This window comes from Lactuca virosa, chromosome 3 (genome assembly GCF_052849685.1).
Source record: "Lactuca virosa cultivar CGN04683 chromosome 3, Lactuca_virosa_CGN04683_v6, whole genome shotgun sequence".
In the NCBI taxonomy this organism is placed as follows: Eukaryota; Viridiplantae; Streptophyta; class Magnoliopsida; order Asterales; family Asteraceae; genus Lactuca; species Lactuca virosa.
The window spans coordinates 42,473,560-42,492,683 of NC_136428.1; the positions used below are offsets into that span (position 1 = coordinate 42,473,560).

The following is a 19,124-nucleotide window of genomic DNA, read 5'->3' on the forward strand; positions in this document are numbered from 1 at the left end:
CTGGAGTCGAAGAACTAGGTGGTGGTGAGGTGGCAGAAGCGGGTTGGTCCGGTTGCGGAGACTCTTGCATAGGACTGGATGAAGGCACGGTTAGTGTTTCCTGTTCCGTAGTTGGGGTAGGCATATGTGGAGGGTTAATGGTAACAGTAGGCGGCTTACCTAAAGAACAAATGGTTGGAGCAGTATGCTTGTTGCTATTGTATTTTGTATTGTTCTTTAACACAGGAGAAGATACTGGAAACTGTGAAGCATCTTGGAGAAAGGTAGTGAGCTCCAAAGAACTTATGTTCGTGTCACAAGAGGAACTATGAAACAGAAAAACCATTTCATTAAAACGAGCATGACGAGTGACAAAAACTCGTGAGGTGGTAGGGTCGAGACAACGATATCCTTTATGTTGCGGGCTATACCCAATAAAGATACATGGGATGCTCCTTGGTGCAAGTTTGTGTTGAGATTAATCTCGTAAATAGGGAAATACTTGGCAACCAAAAGTTCTAAAATTCTCATATTGCGGATCTTGATTGAAAAGCAACTGAAAAGGAGAATTGTTATGTAACACTGGAGTTGGTAAACGATTAATAATGAATGTTGCCGAAGTGAATGCATCCACCCAGTAGCTAGCCGGCACATGAGCGTTAAATAACATAGCTAGACCGGTTTCAACAATATGTCTATGCTTGCGTTCCGCACGACCATTTTGTTGCGGTGTGTATGGACAAAAAAAACGATGAAATGTGCCATTGTCTTCAAAAATTTTGCGAACTGTGTGATTCACAAATTCCGTGTCACCATCACTTTGAAAAACTTTTATCTTTTGAGAGCATTGTGTTTGAACAAGATTAATAAATGTAGGTAACACCGAATAGAAACCTGTCTTAGTTGTAAGTGGATAGAGCCACGTAAATCTGGAGTAATCATCTATAAAAGCAACATAATATTTATAACCCTCATTAGAGCAAATAGGAGTTGGACCCCATAAATCACAATGAATTAAGTCTAAAGGATGAGATGAACGTTTATAATTAAGATTAAAAGATAATTGTTGTCCTTTAGCAAGTTGACAGGGTGTGCAAATAATAGGTTTTGGTAACAATGAAGTAATAGACAAAAATCCTAACTTATTCATAGTAGAAATAACATCAAAAGACACGTGGCCTAGACGAGCATGCCATAACTCATAAGAGGCTCTTTTGGAAGCTCTGGTGGTGGCAATAAAGGGTGGGGTTCATCCTTGAGCACATAAAGTCCATTTTCACAGCTTCCTTTAGCGAGAACTCTTTTGGTTTTCCGATCCTGAATATTGAAAAAATGTTGAGAAAATAGAACATCAACCGGATGATCAGTGGTTAACTTGCTCACAGAAAGTAATTTCTTGGTAAGATTTGGGATGACAAGAATGTTGCGTAAAGGAATATGATGTGAAATAGTCGATGAACCCGTATGTGTGATCGGAAGTTTCTTACCGTTGCGAAAAACAACTTTATTGTTACTTGAATATGATGTCGAATGATTGAGTGAGTCACGGGTTGGAGTCATGTGATATGTCGCTCCCGAATCAACATGCCAGTCGGGAGTGTTGTTAGTAACATGACATTGTGCATGGAAGGCCTTTGCTAAGTTCTCATCCGAAGAGGGAGCTTGAGTAGCATAGGTATGAAGTTGCGGACAAGAAGACGCATAATGCCCATTATTTCTGCACAATTGGCAATGAGGTGGTCTTCGACCTTGACCTCGTCCCCTGCCACGAGAATTTGACCCTCGATAATTGAAGGAACGACCCCTACCCTGAGCAGAATTAGTGTGAGTATTCTGAGCCTGAAAAGCAGCAGGAGGAGAAGGGGTACCGTGAAGAGACTGTAAGAACAACTCGTGACTTTCTGCTTGTATAACCAAATCACGAAACAAAGGTGCAGGTTTGGTAGCCCTTATTGCAGTGGAGAACGTTTCATAAGAAGGACCCAAACCACAAAGAAACCAATGCAACTTATCAATTTCAACAACCGGGTGACCAATTGCGGAGAGTTGGTCACATATTGCCTTGAATCGACGACAATAATCAGAAACAGAAGATGTACCTTATTAATCAATTTTTAAAACTCCTAAAAAAAGTTCCTGAATTTTTCTTTCTCTTATTAATCTACAAGTTTTATAACACAAAAAGTTTGAAGTAATTCAGTGATTATAATGATCATTTTTAAAGTAAATGAGTCAATTTACATATTTGTTTAAGTACATTGCTATTTTAAACAATTACCAACAAAAACAGATTTGTACATTCATAACTCTAATCTTCCTCATTCCTTCCATGAAATTTTTTCTTTCACTTTTCTAGTCTAATTAGAGAATATGACTTCTCAAATTGAGCTCTTCCTTTTTGTTTGAATATGGACATTTCATAATGAATATAAGTCACTCACGAGGTAAAGCAGCCAAGGAAAGAAAATTCAAAAATAAGAAAAAAATTGTTCATAAGATTTAAAGATAATGACCTAATTTCCTTTTAAAAAGTTAAAGTTAGACTCATTTGGTCCCAAACTTTGTTTCAATCTAATTTCTTTATCACATTGTCGATTTGTCTTTGAAAAATGATTGGTCCTTCCTACTTTCACTATGCTTATTTTGCCAAAATTGGACCAGAGAATTATCTACTCACTCCATCAATTTCTTTTTAGAATTTTCAAAAAGTCACTTAATAAAAAAACTAGAATTAAGTTTTTTAATATATTATAATTAAAAACACTTATTTGTTTACAACAAAAAAATAAAAAAACGATTGGTTCGAAGAGAATATGTAATAGTTTTTTATTTATGTAAAAGAAATAAAGAAAAACAAATCATTATCTTTTTGTGTAGACAATAAACACAAGAATCCATATTTTCTTGAGAGAGAATCTTTATGGTCTCATAAAATAAACACATCATTCATTGTTATGAAAACAATGTAAACAAATACCACCAAACCCACCTCGCCATATTAAATATTAAAATTAATATCTGTTATTTTATCTTTTTTTTTTTTTTGTATATACTTTCTTGAATTGCAAATAAAATGATTGGATGAGTTCAAAGAAGGCTATGAAGTTTGACCCTTTTAGGTTGACAAAGTATTATGGATAGTGATGTTTCTCAAAGGGTGTTGAAGACCATGACTTCATCATAGAGAGCATCTTTTTATAAGAGTTTGAACTAGTCCAAATTATTTATTTAATAATAAAATTAAAATTAACCAATTAATTAATGAATTAATGGATATTTGATTCTGATTCCACTTGATGACATGTTGGGTGTTAATTAGCATAATACATGGTTTCGTGTTTTTATATGTTGCGGGTTCCATAGACGTTTTATATATTTAATTCAGTCCCCAAAAAAATAGATCGTATTGTTTTAGTGGTTTCAGAAAAAAAAAAAGGGGGTTTATTTTATTGTAACAACTTTCCCCAAAAAGAAATATGTTTTTAAATTTTTAAAAGGGTAAAACTTTAATATTGTGTCTTAATTATCATTTGACACCTAATAATATAATATTATTCGTAACCACTACCTAAATTTTGCTCGACATTCAACTACTTTCATTCACAATGTAATTGTATTTCATTTTAAATTACTTATTATATGGATTTATATAACAAGTTGTATTTAGTTTAATTCATATCGACCAAATATTTTTAACTAGTTTTTTAAAATCTAAACTCGTTAATAATTGATTAGAAAATTCGTGTAGAATAAAAAATCGTATGGGCCTGAGATGACTATATGCGCAGGCTTTCTAGTGGTGAACTGGACTATCTGATGAAGCCCAATCATAAAATAAAATAGAGACAAGGCATAATATAACACTATTGATTTTATTATTTTCACTTTATAAAAATCTCTTATATATTAATTTGGATTTGTTAAGATTTATCAACATAAATTACATCGATCATTTTGTCATTCCTACCACCTTCAAGAATATTTGATATCGTACTAAAAATTTTTTTATATATTACAAGGATTGGCTTAGTGGCAAACAGCGTATAATCTGTCTGTCTTACAAAATAAAGAAATGTGAGATGCTGTTAATCCAAAGTTGCATATGCTTTACACATTTCTTTTCTGAAAATCAACGAGACAAATGGAAATAAAAATCATTTAAAAATTTTTAACTGCATTTGTTACAAACATATTTTCCACATTTCATACAATCGATCTATGAAATACAAACATATGTTGATTGCAAAAATAAAAAAACGTGACAACATCATGTAAAGCCACAAATGAAGGTTTAGGTATATAAATATATCAACATATATGTACTACCGAGTAACAAAAAAAATGATCAAAAGCACAGCCAATGCTTTATCTTATTGGACATAAAAGAATATATAAAGTATTTATATGCACGCATTTGTATATCTATATCCTTTCTGGTTGATTCAAGAACTGAACTTGACCGTATTTTTCCTGTTTCATAACAACAATCATCATAAGTACATGTACGTTCCTCATGCACAAGGTACAAGTCACCAAAGCATATATCTGTATATATACCTGGTCAGTGTTCTTGATTTATTGTCTGCATCTTCGGAGAAGCCATTTTTTGGCAATTTGTTATCGGTTGGATCTATAGTTTCAACAATTTCCTGGAAAATAATAATAATATAACATAAAAAATGAATAATGAGTTATGGAATTGGAATCTTTATAAAATAAAACATAGAGTTTGTTGACTAATTGAACTGAACCTCAATATTCAGCAGCTGCAAACCCCCAGACCCGGTTGTGAGATAACCAGCAACAGATTTGCTAGCAAGTCTCAATTGTTCCTATATGCAATTATTACAAATATATATATATATATATATATATATATATATATATATATTAAAAAAAAAAAATTAAAACATAGGTTGCTTAAAAAGAAGAGTATCTATCTATGTATCACCTGTGCCTTGCCAGATAACTTATTTCCATCAGCCTTGTTGCAGAGGTACCACACTCCAAGGTTGGTTAGATCCTGCTTTTCTTCCAAAGTCATTATCTTGCCATTCTGCAACGATTAAACAAACATGCATGTTAAATAGAAATTGAAAATATATAAATTTAAGAGGTTTAAGAAGAAGAAGAGAAGACTGACCAAACCAGAAACCATTCTATTAAGTGAATCCAAATCATACCCAATTTGGGAAATATCACCACGAACATCAGTCACCTCACTTTTAATCAATTTAGATATTTCCACTTGTTGATCCATTTTTCCATCCAAGTTCTCGATCCTCTGTGTCAGGTGTTTTTTGGCTGCCTGATTTTTTTTTTTTTTTTAAAGATGAATTTAGATGTAACATCAAAGATTCATTCAATATGTATGATAAAATAGGACTATAGGGAGTAACTTACAGCAAGGGCATCTGACACTTGTTCCAGATGTTTTGTCAGGTTTGAGACAGCATTTGACATATTTTGCTTTGTCACATACATGAGGTCTGAGAACGAAAACCCCTAAATTATAAAATTAACAGAGTCAAAACCTTTTACACAAAGTCAGAAACACTGAAACAGAGAATGTTTTAAATCAATTAAAATATTGAGAAAAAGAAGAGTATTGGATTTGGACCTTCCACCACATGTATCCATAACCCACAGCTCCCAAAGCAGCAACTGGTACCACTAAAGATGTCACATTACCTGCTTGCATTAAATTTAAGTTTAAGTTTGCAATTAACAGAAACTCAAATTGAGTTTTCACTTTACTCAACAAAAAAAAAACATATATATATATATATATATATATATATATATATATATATATATAGAGAGAGAGAGAGAGAGAGAGAAAGAGAGAGAGAGAGAGCTAGGTTCAGGTGTTTAAAGTAAGTATTGTGTTATTGTATGTATAAATGTGAGCCAATCAAAATTTAAAATATAAATAAATAAATAAATAAGGGTAAATAGGTAATTTGATAATTAGTTTCCACAAATAATAGCCTATAATTATTGTAACCATTGACTTAGCTACCTAGGTTTTTTCCATTCCTTTTTAAAACCACAGACGTCGCCTTTCCGTTCACAAGATTCGCAGGACGGAGTGAACCACACTAACTCCAATCCCTCCCTTATGTCGTTGTTTGACCTGATCGGCACCATTATCGTCTTCATAACCTTACAAATCGAAGGCATAGAAAGAGAATCGATCCACGTAGCAAATACAGAGTAATTTTCGCTGCTCAAGCAAGGGAACGGCACGCCGGGGTACATAAAACTGGAGTTCTGTAAGGAGCAGTTGTAAAAAGTGTAGCTCTTCATCCATAAGATTGTAACTGAATGGTGTGTCGGTTACATTGACGTTGATTATTCGATTTGGTCGGCAGAATTTCGGATCTATGTAGATGATCTGTGAATCGTTTACAGGTCTCTGATTAGAGACGTGATTTAAACTACTTTTTGGGTAATGTCTTGGTCACCGAAACAAGAAGCGACAGGGGTGGAATGGTGGTAAGGTGGTGACCGTGCAAGGTGGTGTTGGGGGAGGCAGCAACTTCGGTTGCTCCTGTGTTTCCCGGTGAGCAGGTCAGAAACGAGAGAGAGGAAGGAGGCATTTGAAGGAATTCAGCAAAGGATAGATATTTGATCAGGTTTCTCTATGTTTTATTTATTTATTTAATTTTGTGTATTTTCTTACATCTGAAAATCTTTGATATATATTCCAAAATTGGGCAGGAATGTATTACATAGAATATACACTTCAGAATCCATGGGTTTGTTTGAATGTTAGATAGAAATCATTGGGGTGTTTGGGTTTGTTTCATTTGATAGAAAACAATGTGTGTTTGGATTGGGTGTTTGACAGGGAAGGGAAGGAAATGAAAAGCAGTTTTTTGGCTAATATACATATCAGAATGAGCAGGTTTTTGGCTATAATCTATTGGAATGGAATCAAGAATTCCAATTCTGTTGGAATGGAATGATGAATTCCAATTCTTTTGGAATCACAGAAGTTGATGCTTGAAGAACGGACCACAAAATTGAAATGGACCTCATTATTCTTTTAGAATGTATTAGTCGTTGTTAGATTTTGATGTAATTATTAACAATTGTTACCCGTATTCTATAAGAAATAATGTATTTGTTGTTTTTATTCTTCAATTGATTGTTCAAGAATTTGTTATTCTACAAGAAGTTTTTAAATTCATGATAAAGAAATAGGTTCAAGAATATTTTTATTATTTATGGTTCAAGAATATTTTTATTTTTGAATATACTCATAAACATATTCTGTCAGAATGTCCGAATTAAAAGAATTATAATTCGTAAAATCGAATTTTTAAAATTAATAGAATCTATGATCCCTTAAAAAATGCAATTTTCCTTTATTAAATCTATATTAATTGACTAAATTACCCTTGTAATTAATTAAGATGATTTTTTCAATTATATTTAATTCAATAATATATATTAATCACTTTCTTAAAATAAGTAAATTTGATTGGCCCACATTTATGAATACAATAACACAATAATTACTTTAAACAAAATAACCTAAGCCTATATATATATATATATATATATATATATATATATATATATATATATATATATATATATATATATATATACTGCATACCACTTGAACCACCATTGAGAACAGTGATCTGCCTTGATGAAGCCAGCTGTCGAACCTCCATTGCCAATCGACGAACCTGCATATTTTTGTTACTTATATAGATGAGCAACTACTTTTTAATTGTTGGATTTTCTAAATTGTTGTGTTCATTAGTAATGTTCCCATCTTTATTCATTTAATCTGTTGTATTATTAGTTAGTTATTGAGCATCTAATTTTATATGGCTAAATATTTAAACATGAGAAAGAGGGATGAGGGGGGCTAAGGAACATAAACCTAGGATTCTTTGGAAAACCTTAACCAATGCTTTTAGGGATCATAGCATCATACAAAAACACAGCTGAAATACCAATAGCACATACATCTTATTTTCTATCTTCATATGAAGAAAAATACAGAGCATGCATTTCCAGATTTTAACTATAACCTCAAGCCTAAATGATCAAGTATCTCTGAGTGAATCAAATTACGCATAAACCAACTAGTATCAAAGAATGGATGAAAACTTGCTAAAGCTACCACAACAAAGTTCTTTTTTGAAAAATTTGCAGAACAATGTAGCTTCATCTAAGAGGGGTTGCTGGAATTATGAATGCCATTTAGCCCCATCTTGTTGTTTATATCAGGTTACCTCCATGTTTGACAAAAAACAATGAACTAATATCATCAGCTTAAATTCAAAGTAGTACCTGAGCGGCAATTGCATCAGCATGATCACCTTCAGCTCCACCCGCCTGCTTTTCTTCATATCCTTTCACCAAAGCCTGCCAATTTTAAAACCCAAAACTCATTTCAAAGCATAGAATTCGAGGATTAACTAAAACCGGACTGTTTAACATCACACGCATATCAATTCTTATTAGCATCAATCAAACCCACATTATTGAACGTGATTCTATGTTTTAGAGAGGAAAATAATAGAATCATTATACCTGAAGTTCGCCCAATACATCCGAAAGTTTACCATTCTTCATCATCAACGTACCAGTGTACCCTAAAACACAACACGTCCATATTTACGTCAATACGACATCTCTCGATCTCGATCTCTCTCAAGGAGAGGCAAATTAGGGTTTGAAATGTAAAAGATCTGATAAATACTGATCAAGTATATGTATGTGTGCAATCAAAATGACAGTAAAAGCGAAACCTGCTCCGACTAAGATGATGATCTTAGAAAATCCCATTCCAGCATGCATCGCCATGGCTGCGGGTTGAAAATTACAGAAACGAAAGCCTTGGGTCTGGTCTGAAGAGAAAGAGATATTTGTTCCTAACGCGACGTCTACTAGAACACGAAAGTGGTATACGACATCGTTTCCTCACTTTTTGTATTACTTTTGACTTTTTATTTAAGAAAAAGGACAATGACTTGAAACGGTAACATATTTTTGCCTTTGGTCACATTTAGTCATTAAACTTTTTTTCGTGCTCTATTAACCCTTTAACTTGTTGAATCGTGTAAATTTTCCCCTTTTGACTGTTTTTTGCCGGTTTCAATGGTTTTATCTATCCTAAGTGTCAGTTTGATCCTACGTGGCATTATCTTAACTTCTTGTTGGAATGGAATGAAATCAGGAAAAGTAGCATACATATATAAATGAATACATATATGATTCCATTCTTTGACTGTAATGAATACAAAGAAGTAACTTTGACTAGAATGAAATCAATAAGACAACAATGCATACATATAACAAAGAAGTAAATGAATGTGGTGGTTAGCTTCTGTAACATCTGGTTTAATTTGGAAAGGTTTTATGCATGGACTCGGCGAGTTGGGAGACCAACTCGTCGAGTAGGGTCGTGGTATCATAGAACGCGGAACGGGACTGACTCGGCGAGTCGACGGGTTGACTCGGCGAGTCCGAGCTATTTAAAGAAAACCCTAAATTCGAGGTTTGCACCCTATATAAACAACATTATACGCCCCAGTAGCCTCCCTTAGCACCATAGAAGTACATTTACGGCCGCACACCCTCTTGTGTGTGAAGTAAGATCAATTGAGAGCTTATCCTTGAGATTTTGGGGAGGATTCCAAGTTTGAAGAGGAAGTATCAAGGGAGAAGTGTTAGATCAAGCATCCATTTCGTCTTAGGCATTGAATTGAGGTATGAATCTGTTACCTTGAGCCTAGATTCTAATTGAGAATTGTGACCAACTTTGAGGAAATAGAAGCAACCTTGGATCTGGACCTATCAAAGGATATGGTTCCAGATCTGGACCTCCTTAGATCCCAAACATCATAAAGTTGCACCCTTTATTAAGCCCCTTTTCTCTCCATGCATGAAAACCTTGTTTGAAGGTTAGTTTTGGTGATTATGGCCATGTGAGGCTTTGCATGCACGGAAAGTTTGCAACTTTACATGTTATCCACACTAGTAGAGTATAGATCTGAAGTTTGGGGCCTTGAGTCCCACTAAAAGGGGTCGTAAACATAATGGATTAATAGGGACTCGACGAGTCGTGCAAGAGACTCGGCGAGTCGAGAGGGTTTCCTCGTTCACGGCCAAGGGTTTACGGCCAAGGGTTTACGACCAAGGGTGTACGGTTGGTGGTTTACGGCCGTAAACATCAAGGAACTCGACGAGTCCCTTGGATGACTCGGCGAGTCGATGAGTTAAGCAGGGAACCCGACGAGTGAATGATTGTACTCGATGAGTCAAGGTCAATATGGACTGTTGACCTTGACTATAGACTTTGATTTTGACCCTCGGGGGTATTTATGGGATTATGCTGAGTTATTTACTCATTGATTATAGGCAGTTGGGAAGAGCAGCATAGGGTATACTTGAATTCAGTTGCCGACTCAGCTTTGTGAGGTGAGTCTTCTCACCATACCAATGGGTCTAAGGCACCAAGGCCGACCCATTTTGTGATAGTTGGTTTACTTGTTATGTAGAGGTGTGATATGTATGTGTGCATGATATGTGGTAGAGATAGCCTTCGTGGCTAACAGTAGAGATAGCTTTATGGATAATGGTAGATATGGTCTTGTGGCTATTGGTAGAGACATCCTTTATGGCTGATGGTAGAGATAGCCTTTGTGGCTAACGGTAGAGATAGTTTCATGGCTAATTGACATGTGATCAGTGGTAGAGGTAGCTTTATAGCTAATGTGATATGTGGTTTGTGTGGGGTATACTATGGGGGACTCACTAAGCTTTCAGCTTACCGTTTGTGGATTTGTTTCAGGTCCATCGGAGCCCAAGGGTAAAGGCAAGGCGTGATGATGCGGCGTGCACTCTATCTCTCTTTTACGATCTGGTTTGGGGGACACTCTGATGTTTTGAATATAATAATGTTGGTGGTTTTGAAAACAATTATTGGAACCTTTATGTTTTATGAAAAATGGTTGACTAATTAAAAATAAAAAATTTCTTTGTAAAATTTGGGTCGTTACAAGTTGGTATCAGAGCCTTGGTTTGAGGGATTCAGTCATACCCTCGGGTGTGTCAGGACTCAAACTAAGGAAATGGTAAATTGTTTTCAAAAATGACATAAAAAGCTTTTTGAAAGAAGGAAAAGATGAGAGCGCAACGCGCGTGATCAGCCGATCCAAGTAAGTAGATCCCCAATATGCTAGTCATGCTATTTTGATATGTGAACTTGGATGATCATATGGAATTTGCTATGTGTATGCTTTTAAAATTATATACGGTTAGGAGCTTATAACTTAGAATGATCGATTTGGCCTTATTTCCTGTTCCTTGTCTGGTTGTGGTCCTAGGGTAGAATCTTTTATTCGAAAGTCTATTTGATCCTGTTCTGTGTATAATTTGCATGCATAAAGGCAACCTGTTATGATTGGTTTGTTTGATGTGGGTAGAGAAATCTTAGAACAGTCTGGGATTTGGGTTATGCGGTGGGTGGTAGTATATGGTTTATTTGGGACGAATTGGAGTTATCAGATTGAGTCTTGGGGAAAGGTACAGGTAGGTGTGGAAGATAGTATTGGGCCCGTACTACTGGAAGCATAGGATCTGTACCCGAGCCAATGTTAGATCTAACGACTTCAAGGAGGACCGGTGTGGAGAGATCCGTTTTATGGAAATCCTAATCGTTATGATTTATGACATTCCAGTCCAGCATGGTAGTGACACGTTTCGGGACGGGAGGATCAGGATCGGGATCTGGATCCGTGAATGGATCAGGTGACACTACAGACGGCATAGATGGGAGGCTGCGCGAGCTTATTGCAGCCGAGGTTACCAGGGGCATCCTTGACGCTACCCCAGTCATTTTTGGGACGGTCAAAGAGGGCATAATGGAGATCATGGAGGAGAGACTCAGATCATTCAGGACTGAGGTTGTTGCAGGCCAGTTGGGGGCCCAAACTCCCTCGTTCTGGGAGTTCAAGGCATGTGGGGCGCCGGAGTTTTTCGGGGTCACGGACCCCATTGTCAGCCGACGCTGGGTGGCAGATATCAAAAACGCCCAGCGCACGAGTTCTTGCCCGGATGTGGCAAAGGTTGGGTTTGCTTCTTGCATGCTGAGAGACAGAGCCCGGGATTGGTGGGGCGAGGTTACTAGACAGGTGGGACCAGCCGGGGTGGCTGAGATGACGTGGGTCGAGTTTGTTCGGCGATTTGATCTGGAGTTTGCGCCACCAATGAGGTGCAACGATTAGTACGAGAGTTTCATGAGTTGCAGCAGACCACCGATACTGACGGAAATCACCGCCAAGTTTCGGGAACGAGCTTTGTTGATTCCGTAATACGCTACCGATGAGGAAATGAGGTGGACCCAATATCATTCCATGCTGAGGGACAATATTCGGGAGTTTGTGAGCTTTACGAGGTGTAAGACCCTGAATGAAATGGTGGAGAAGGCCCGGGAACGGGAAATGGAGCTGGAATCCCGCACGAAGCGGAAGCCTGAGCAGACTCAGGCAGCAGTAGGATAGGCTAAGAAGCCTAAGACGTCAGACACTCCCAGCAAGGGTCAGCAGGGTCGGGGCCGATGTGCCAAGTGTAGCCGGGTACACAGTGGAGCTTGATGTATCACAGGCTCGGGATGTTATGCATGTGGCCAGCAGGGCCATATGAGCAGGGATTGCCCCGCGAAGGGCTTAATTTGTTTTCACTACAACCAGACCGGCCATAAGCGGGTCAATTGTCCGAAGTTGCAGGGAGGAGGAGGAGCGGTGGCGGCGCCTGCGCCTGCTACAATAAGGATTACCGATGGCCGCCCTGTTAAGGCGGATACTCCAGCGGTAAAGAGCCGGGCATTTCAGCTAACTACCGAGGAGGCACGGGCAGTGCCAGACGTTGTGGCTGGTACGTATTCATTCTTATCTACTCTATGGATCTGTTTTGCTTATGTATATTATATGCTTGTATAGGGACCTTTTTGGTCAATGGTATGTCTGCTCACGTCTTATTTGATTCGGGTGCTACCCGATCGTTTGTATCTCTTGCGCTTAGCAAGAAGTTCCGGGAAGCGCCGGGAACTTTAGATTCCCCGCTCGAGGTGGAGATTGCAGATGACCACACCATTAGTGCTGCGAGGGTGTATCGGGACTGTGTCCTGAATGTGCTTGGTGAGAGATTCCGTGTCAACCTAGTCCCGATACCGTTGCGAGGGCTGAAAGTGATTATCATAATGGATTGGTTGGGGGCCAACGGGGCCATGATTGACTGTGAGCACCAGTTGGTGAGGGTTCGAACCCCAAGTGGGGGAGAACTAGTAATACATGGTGATAGGGCATCGCAGGGGCAGACCCTCTGTTCGGTTGCAAGGGCTAGGAGGTTCCTGCAGCAGGGTTGTTCGGGATTTCTGACATATATCTCGGATACAAGGGTAGAGATCACGAAGGATGTAGGTAGTGTCCCAGTTTTTCAGGACTTTCGGGATGTTTTCCCCGAAGAGTTGCCAGGGGTGCCTCCGGAGAGGCAGGTGGAGTTTCACATTTACTTGGTGTCGGGTGCCGCTCCGATAGCAAAGGCACCATATCGGTTTGGCACCACCAGAGATGCAGGAACTCTCTACACAGCTTCAGGAGCTACTAGAGCGAGGGTTCATTCGTCCGAGCAGTTCCCCGTGGGGAGCACCGATTCTTTTCGTGAAAAAGAAGGATGGATCGCATAGGATGTGCATCGATTATAGGGAGCTGAACAAGCTAACGGTGAAGAATCGTTATTCGTTGCCAAGGATCGATGATTTGTTCGATCAGCTGCAGGGTGCGCCTTGGTTTTCCAAGATTGATCTTCGGTCGGGATAGCATCAGATGAGGATATACCGAAGACGGCTTTCAGGACTCGGTATGGGCATTATGAGTTTATAGTGATGCCGTTTGGGCTCACCAATGCCCCAGCAGCGTTCATGGACCTTATGAATACGGTGTGTAGACCGATGCTGGATCGGTCGGTGATCGTTTTCATTGATGATATTCTGGTCTATTCTAAGACCAGGGAGCAGCACGAACAACACTTGAGGGAGGTGTTGGAAACCCTAAGGGCAAAGAAGCTGTATGCCAAGTTCTCCAAGTGTGATTTCTGGCTGCGAGAGGTACAATTCTTGGGGCATGTCATCAACCATGAGGGTATGTCGGTTGATCCGGCCAAGGTTGAGGCTGTGATGTGGTGGGAGGTACCGAAGAATGCATCAGAGATTCGTAGCTTCTTGGGTTTAGCGGGTTATTATCGGAGATTTATCCAGGACTTCTCCAAGATTGCGGTGCCATTGACCCGTCTGACCAAGAAGAATGCGACGTTTCGGTGGGGTACGGATCAGCAGTTGGCATTCGAGACCTTGAGGTGGAAATTGTACGAGGCTCCGATCCTTGTTCTACTAGAGGGATTAGATGATTTGGTGGTGTACTGTGACACATCGATTTCAGGGTTAGGTGTGGTAGTGATGCAGAGAGGACACGTGATAGCATATGCCTCGCGGCAGTTGAAGCCGCATGAGGCAAATTACCCTACGCACGATCTGGAACTGGGGGCAGTGGTGTTTGCCCTCAAGATCTGGAGGCATTACTTGTATGGAGTGCATTGTACCATCTACACCGACCATAAGAGTCTGAAGTATTTGATGGACCAACAGAGCCTCAAAATGCGACAAAGAAGGTGGTTGGACATGCTAAAGGACTATGATTGCGAGATTCTATACCACCCAGGGAAGGCCAACGTAGTGGCCGATGCCTTGAGCCGTAAAACGGTGGGTTCCCCGATGGGGAGTGTATGTTTGAGGATGACGGTGATTTCTCCATTGCTGGAGATGATCAAAGAGGCTCAGGTTGAGGGAGTGAAGAAAGAGAATTGGAAGGTAGAGAAGATACGAGGACAATATCCTCTGTTTGTTAAGGATAGTCGTGGCCTCTTGACGCAGTGTGGCCGGGTGTGGGTATCGGTGACCGGGGGAGTGAGACAGAAGATATTAGAGGAAGCGCATAAGTCCAAGTTCTCTATACATCCAGGAGCTACGAAAATGTATAGGGACCTGAGGCTGAGTTATTGGTGGCCATGCATGAAGTGGGAAAATCGCTTGGTTTGTAGAGCGGTGCTTGACTTGCAGGAAGGTCAAGGCCGAGCATCAGCGGCCTTATGGTAAGGTCCAGCCGCTACCCATTCCTATGTGGAAGTGGGAGGAGATCACGATGGACTTCATTACGAAGTTGCCAAGGGCGGCGAGGGGTGTGGATGCCATATGGGTGATTGTGGATAGACTGACGAAGAGTGCCCATTTTATTTCGATATAAGAAAGTATATCCGCAAAGAAGTTGGCGGATATTTACGTGCGTGAGGTAGTGGCTAGACATGGGGTTCCTGTGTCGGTAGTCTCTGATCGTGATGTTCGGTTCACATCCAGGTTCTGGAAGAAATTCCACGAGGAGCTGGGCACTCAGCTACATTTTAGCACGACGTACCACCCCCAGACCGACGGTCAGAGTGAGAGAACGATCCAGACACTGGAGGATATGTTGCGGGCATGCGTGTTGGATTTTGGAGGGAGTTGGGATACGTATCTCCCACTGGCAGAATTTTCGTACAATAACAGTTATCATGCCAGTATCGATCGGGCTCCGTTGAGATATTATATGGTCGGAGGTGTAGGAACCCGGTTTGTTGGGATGAGGTTGGGCACCGGGTCATGGGCAGCATTGAGGTAGTGCTTAAGACCACCAGATTGATTCAGCAGGTGCGCGACCGGTTGCGGGTCGCGCAGAGCCGTCAGAAAAGCTATGGTGACCGACAGCGAACAGATCTTGAGTTTCAGGTGGGGGTTTCGTGTTGCTAAAGGTGTCGCCCTGGAAAGGGATCATCAGGTTTCGGAAGAGGGGCAAGCTGGGGCCTCGGTATATAGGCCCGTTCAGGATCGCGGCCCGGGTGGGCAAGGTGGCATATCGCGTGGATCTGCCAAAGGAGCTTAGCCAGATTCACAACACATTCAACGATAATGATTCAGTATGAGTGGTCTGCCAGGGATTCAGACCATCTCTAGACAGCAGATTTCAGACGGAGTACATGTGATCTGGTTGCGAGGAATTCGTTCACCTACGGATTTTAGGGCTTACGAAGATTGGTCACGGCTACCCTGAGAAGGCTAGGGTGTGCCCAGAATGTTGACCATATTACTTGAGTGGTTTGGTGCATAAGAAGTGGTAAGAAATGATTTCGAGGACGAAATCTAATTTAAGTGGGGGAGAGTTGTAACACCCGTTTATTTATTAAATAAATAAATGAAATAATGAACGAATGGTAGCCCTAAAATAAATAATTATATATCAAAGGATGGTCTCGAGGGGCTAATTGTCATAAATTTAGAAGTTGAGGGCTGAAGGGTAAATTCTGGAGCTTAATTGAAAAGAATTTGTCAAGCAAGGGGCGGTTTTGTAAATTCTGGATTAGTTTTGTAAAGAATTTGTAGAGGAGGGGCTGTTTTAGTAAAATCCGGACCTGAATTGTAAAGGATTTAATGTTGAGGGTTTATATGGTAAATATAGGATCTATTTCGAGATAAATGGGAGCTGGAGGGACCATTTTGGTCATCATGGCAAACTCGTATAAGGAGCCGGTATATAAAGGTTATGAAACCCTAACCCTAGAAACCCATTGCAGCCACCAACCCTCTACCACCTTATACCTCCCTCATCTCCAGCGGCTGTTCCCCCCTCCGTCGATATCGTTAACCACCGGATCAGCCCCCTTCGCGTCCACCCTAATGTCGAGAAAGTGAAATACATGCGTTGCTGTCGCCGGTTTCTAGCGGACTGCCCTCCGGTCTTCCCCATCACCTCCTCCCATGGGTGTCGACGAGCTTGTTGCCATAGCTGTTGATGACGAAGCCGCCGACAGGGACTCAAGTGGGCGTTTCTTCGTCGTCGTTGCTGCTGTACTCGGTGGGTTCGAACCACCTTCTTCTCTCTTCTTTTTCCTCCCGTTGGCTACCTCACCATTGTCGTTTGGAGGCTGACGCTCTCGGCCGCCGCATGCCACCGTGGAACGGTGGTTGTCGTCGATATTGGAGCTGCTGCCGGACTACTTGTGTCACCATCGCCACCAGGTGGGTGGGTGGGTTTATCTCACAACAGAAGAACGTGTGTATGTGCTTTTTGGCTGTGGTTTTGGCCGGAATTCTCGAGAATAGCCACCACCACCACCTCACTGTGGTGGCTGCCACCATTTGCCGCTGCCGACCACCTTAAGGTGGCTGTGTGTGTTTAATTAGTGTAGTGTGTGTGTGTGTTTATTTGTGATTTCATTGTAAATTGTAAAAATTAGAGTAATGAAAGGAAAAATCATACCACCACCATAGGGTGGTGGTTGCCGCCACCGGCCGCCGTGTCGGGTGGCGGTGTGCCTCGTTGATGTTGTGATTTGTTTGGGATGTTTGGACAAGGGACTAAAACCCTAATAGGCCTTGTAAGCCCTAATGGGCCCAATAAAGCCCTAATTGACTTTAAAGCCCAAACATGAGACTGATGGGCCTAGTGAAAACCCTAATGGGTCTAACGGACCCTAATTGACCTAAGGAAAACCCTAATGGGCTTAAGGACTTGGTTTTGGACCTATTGGGCTATGAATGGGTTGGAAACCCTAATTAGGGTTTAGAAAACCCTAATTTTGGATATATGGGCTTTGGATCAATCGGGACCCGCATTAGAATCGTTTATTAAATTAAAATATTAATTAATAACCAATTGCAATTAACCTAAAGCCATGTGGGACTTAATGGATTAAGTACTTAATGGGTTAAGTAGGAAACTTAAACCTAATCATCATTTTATGAGAAACCCTAATTTCACTTGGGTTTATTGTTGGGCTTTTCTATTGGGCCCTAATGATTGAGTTATTGATGGACCCTCCAAGATCAAGCAAATGGACTAGAATAATTAATGGGCTTTGGGGTAAGGCCCATGTGAGGGGTTTGGGCCCGATTTGGAAAACTGGGCCATAGATGGGCCATTATTTGGGCCTTGATGATTATGAGACATTGGGCAATTGAATGCCAATTGTTTGGACCAGACTAAATGGTTGGGCCTTATGGTAAGACCTTGTAAAGGTTTGGGCCTAATTTTCCAAATTGGGCCATATGTTGGGCTTTGATTTCCTAGTTGACTTTGGGCCTATGGATTGGGCCTTGGGGCTTGCATAAATCCAAGCTTGGGGTAATGTAGCAGTTATCCAAAGTATGTACTCATGGTTATGTAGTGGAACCCAATTATTAATTGGGTGTTATTTTGGTGTTGACAGTTCGAGAATCTGTCATCCAGCAGCTGGGGTTGAGTCTTCGGAACTTCAGCAGTGTGGGATTGTGTCTACGGGACTTCAGCAGTGTGAGGTGAGTTACCTTCCAGTAGGAGTGGGTCTACGGCCATAATGCCGGCCCACTAGTAGGAATTGCTGTTAGATGATTGTCTTTGTGATAATTTTCTGGTGTGTTGTTATCTGATATGCTTTATGTGCTAGGATGTTATGACATATGTGTTAGTAGCGGTAGGGGTGATATAGCCCCTAGTTACCGGTTGAAAGATACTGAAGGGGTATATAGTACCCATGTATGCCTAGCAGTATGATCATGATATGTTATTATGTGGTAGTAGTATGGGTGAAATAGTCCCCGGATACCGGTTGAAAGATGCCGAAGGGGTAGGTCGGGCACCCAGATATGCCTGACAATATATTCATATATGTTATGTTATGTTATTATGTGGTAGTGGTAGGGGTGAAATAGTCCCCGGATACCGGTTGAAAGATACCGAAGGGGAGGTTAGCTCCCGGTTACCGGTTGAAAGATACTGAAGGGGAGGCCAGCACCCAGATATGCTAGGCGGTTACCGGTTGAAAGATACCGAATGGGAGGTTAGCTCCCAGTTACCGGTTGAAAGATACCGAAGGGGAGGCCAGCACCCAGATATGCTAGGCGGTTACCGGTTGAAAGATACCGAAGGGGTAGGTCGGGCACCCAGATATGCCTGACAGTATGTTAGTAGTATGGTATGTGGTATGATGGGGGAAATCACTAAGCTTTGTGCTTACGGTTTACAGTTTTGGTTTCAGGTACTTGTTTTCAA

General features: G+C 40.5%; 1 protein-coding gene across 1 annotated transcript; it reads right to left on the minus strand.

Annotated features, from left to right (window-relative positions):
* Window positions 1–4,198: 4,198 nt before the first annotated feature.
* LOC145165543 (uncharacterized) lies at window positions 4,199–8,913 on the minus strand. Its single transcript, XM_079084284.1, has 11 exons — window positions 8,757–8,913; window positions 8,539–8,600; window positions 8,296–8,370; window positions 7,607–7,682; window positions 5,600–5,670; window positions 5,383–5,484; window positions 5,123–5,287; window positions 4,931–5,035; window positions 4,731–4,811; window positions 4,537–4,628; window positions 4,199–4,449 (listed from the first exon to the last, which is right to left on the minus strand). Exons 1-11 carry the CDS (start codon window positions 8,809–8,811, stop codon window positions 4,422–4,424), a joined length of 912 nt encoding a protein of 303 aa, XP_078940410.1. The 5' UTR covers window positions 8,812–8,913; the 3' UTR covers window positions 4,199–4,421.
* Window positions 8,914–19,124: the final 10,211 nt, after the last annotated feature.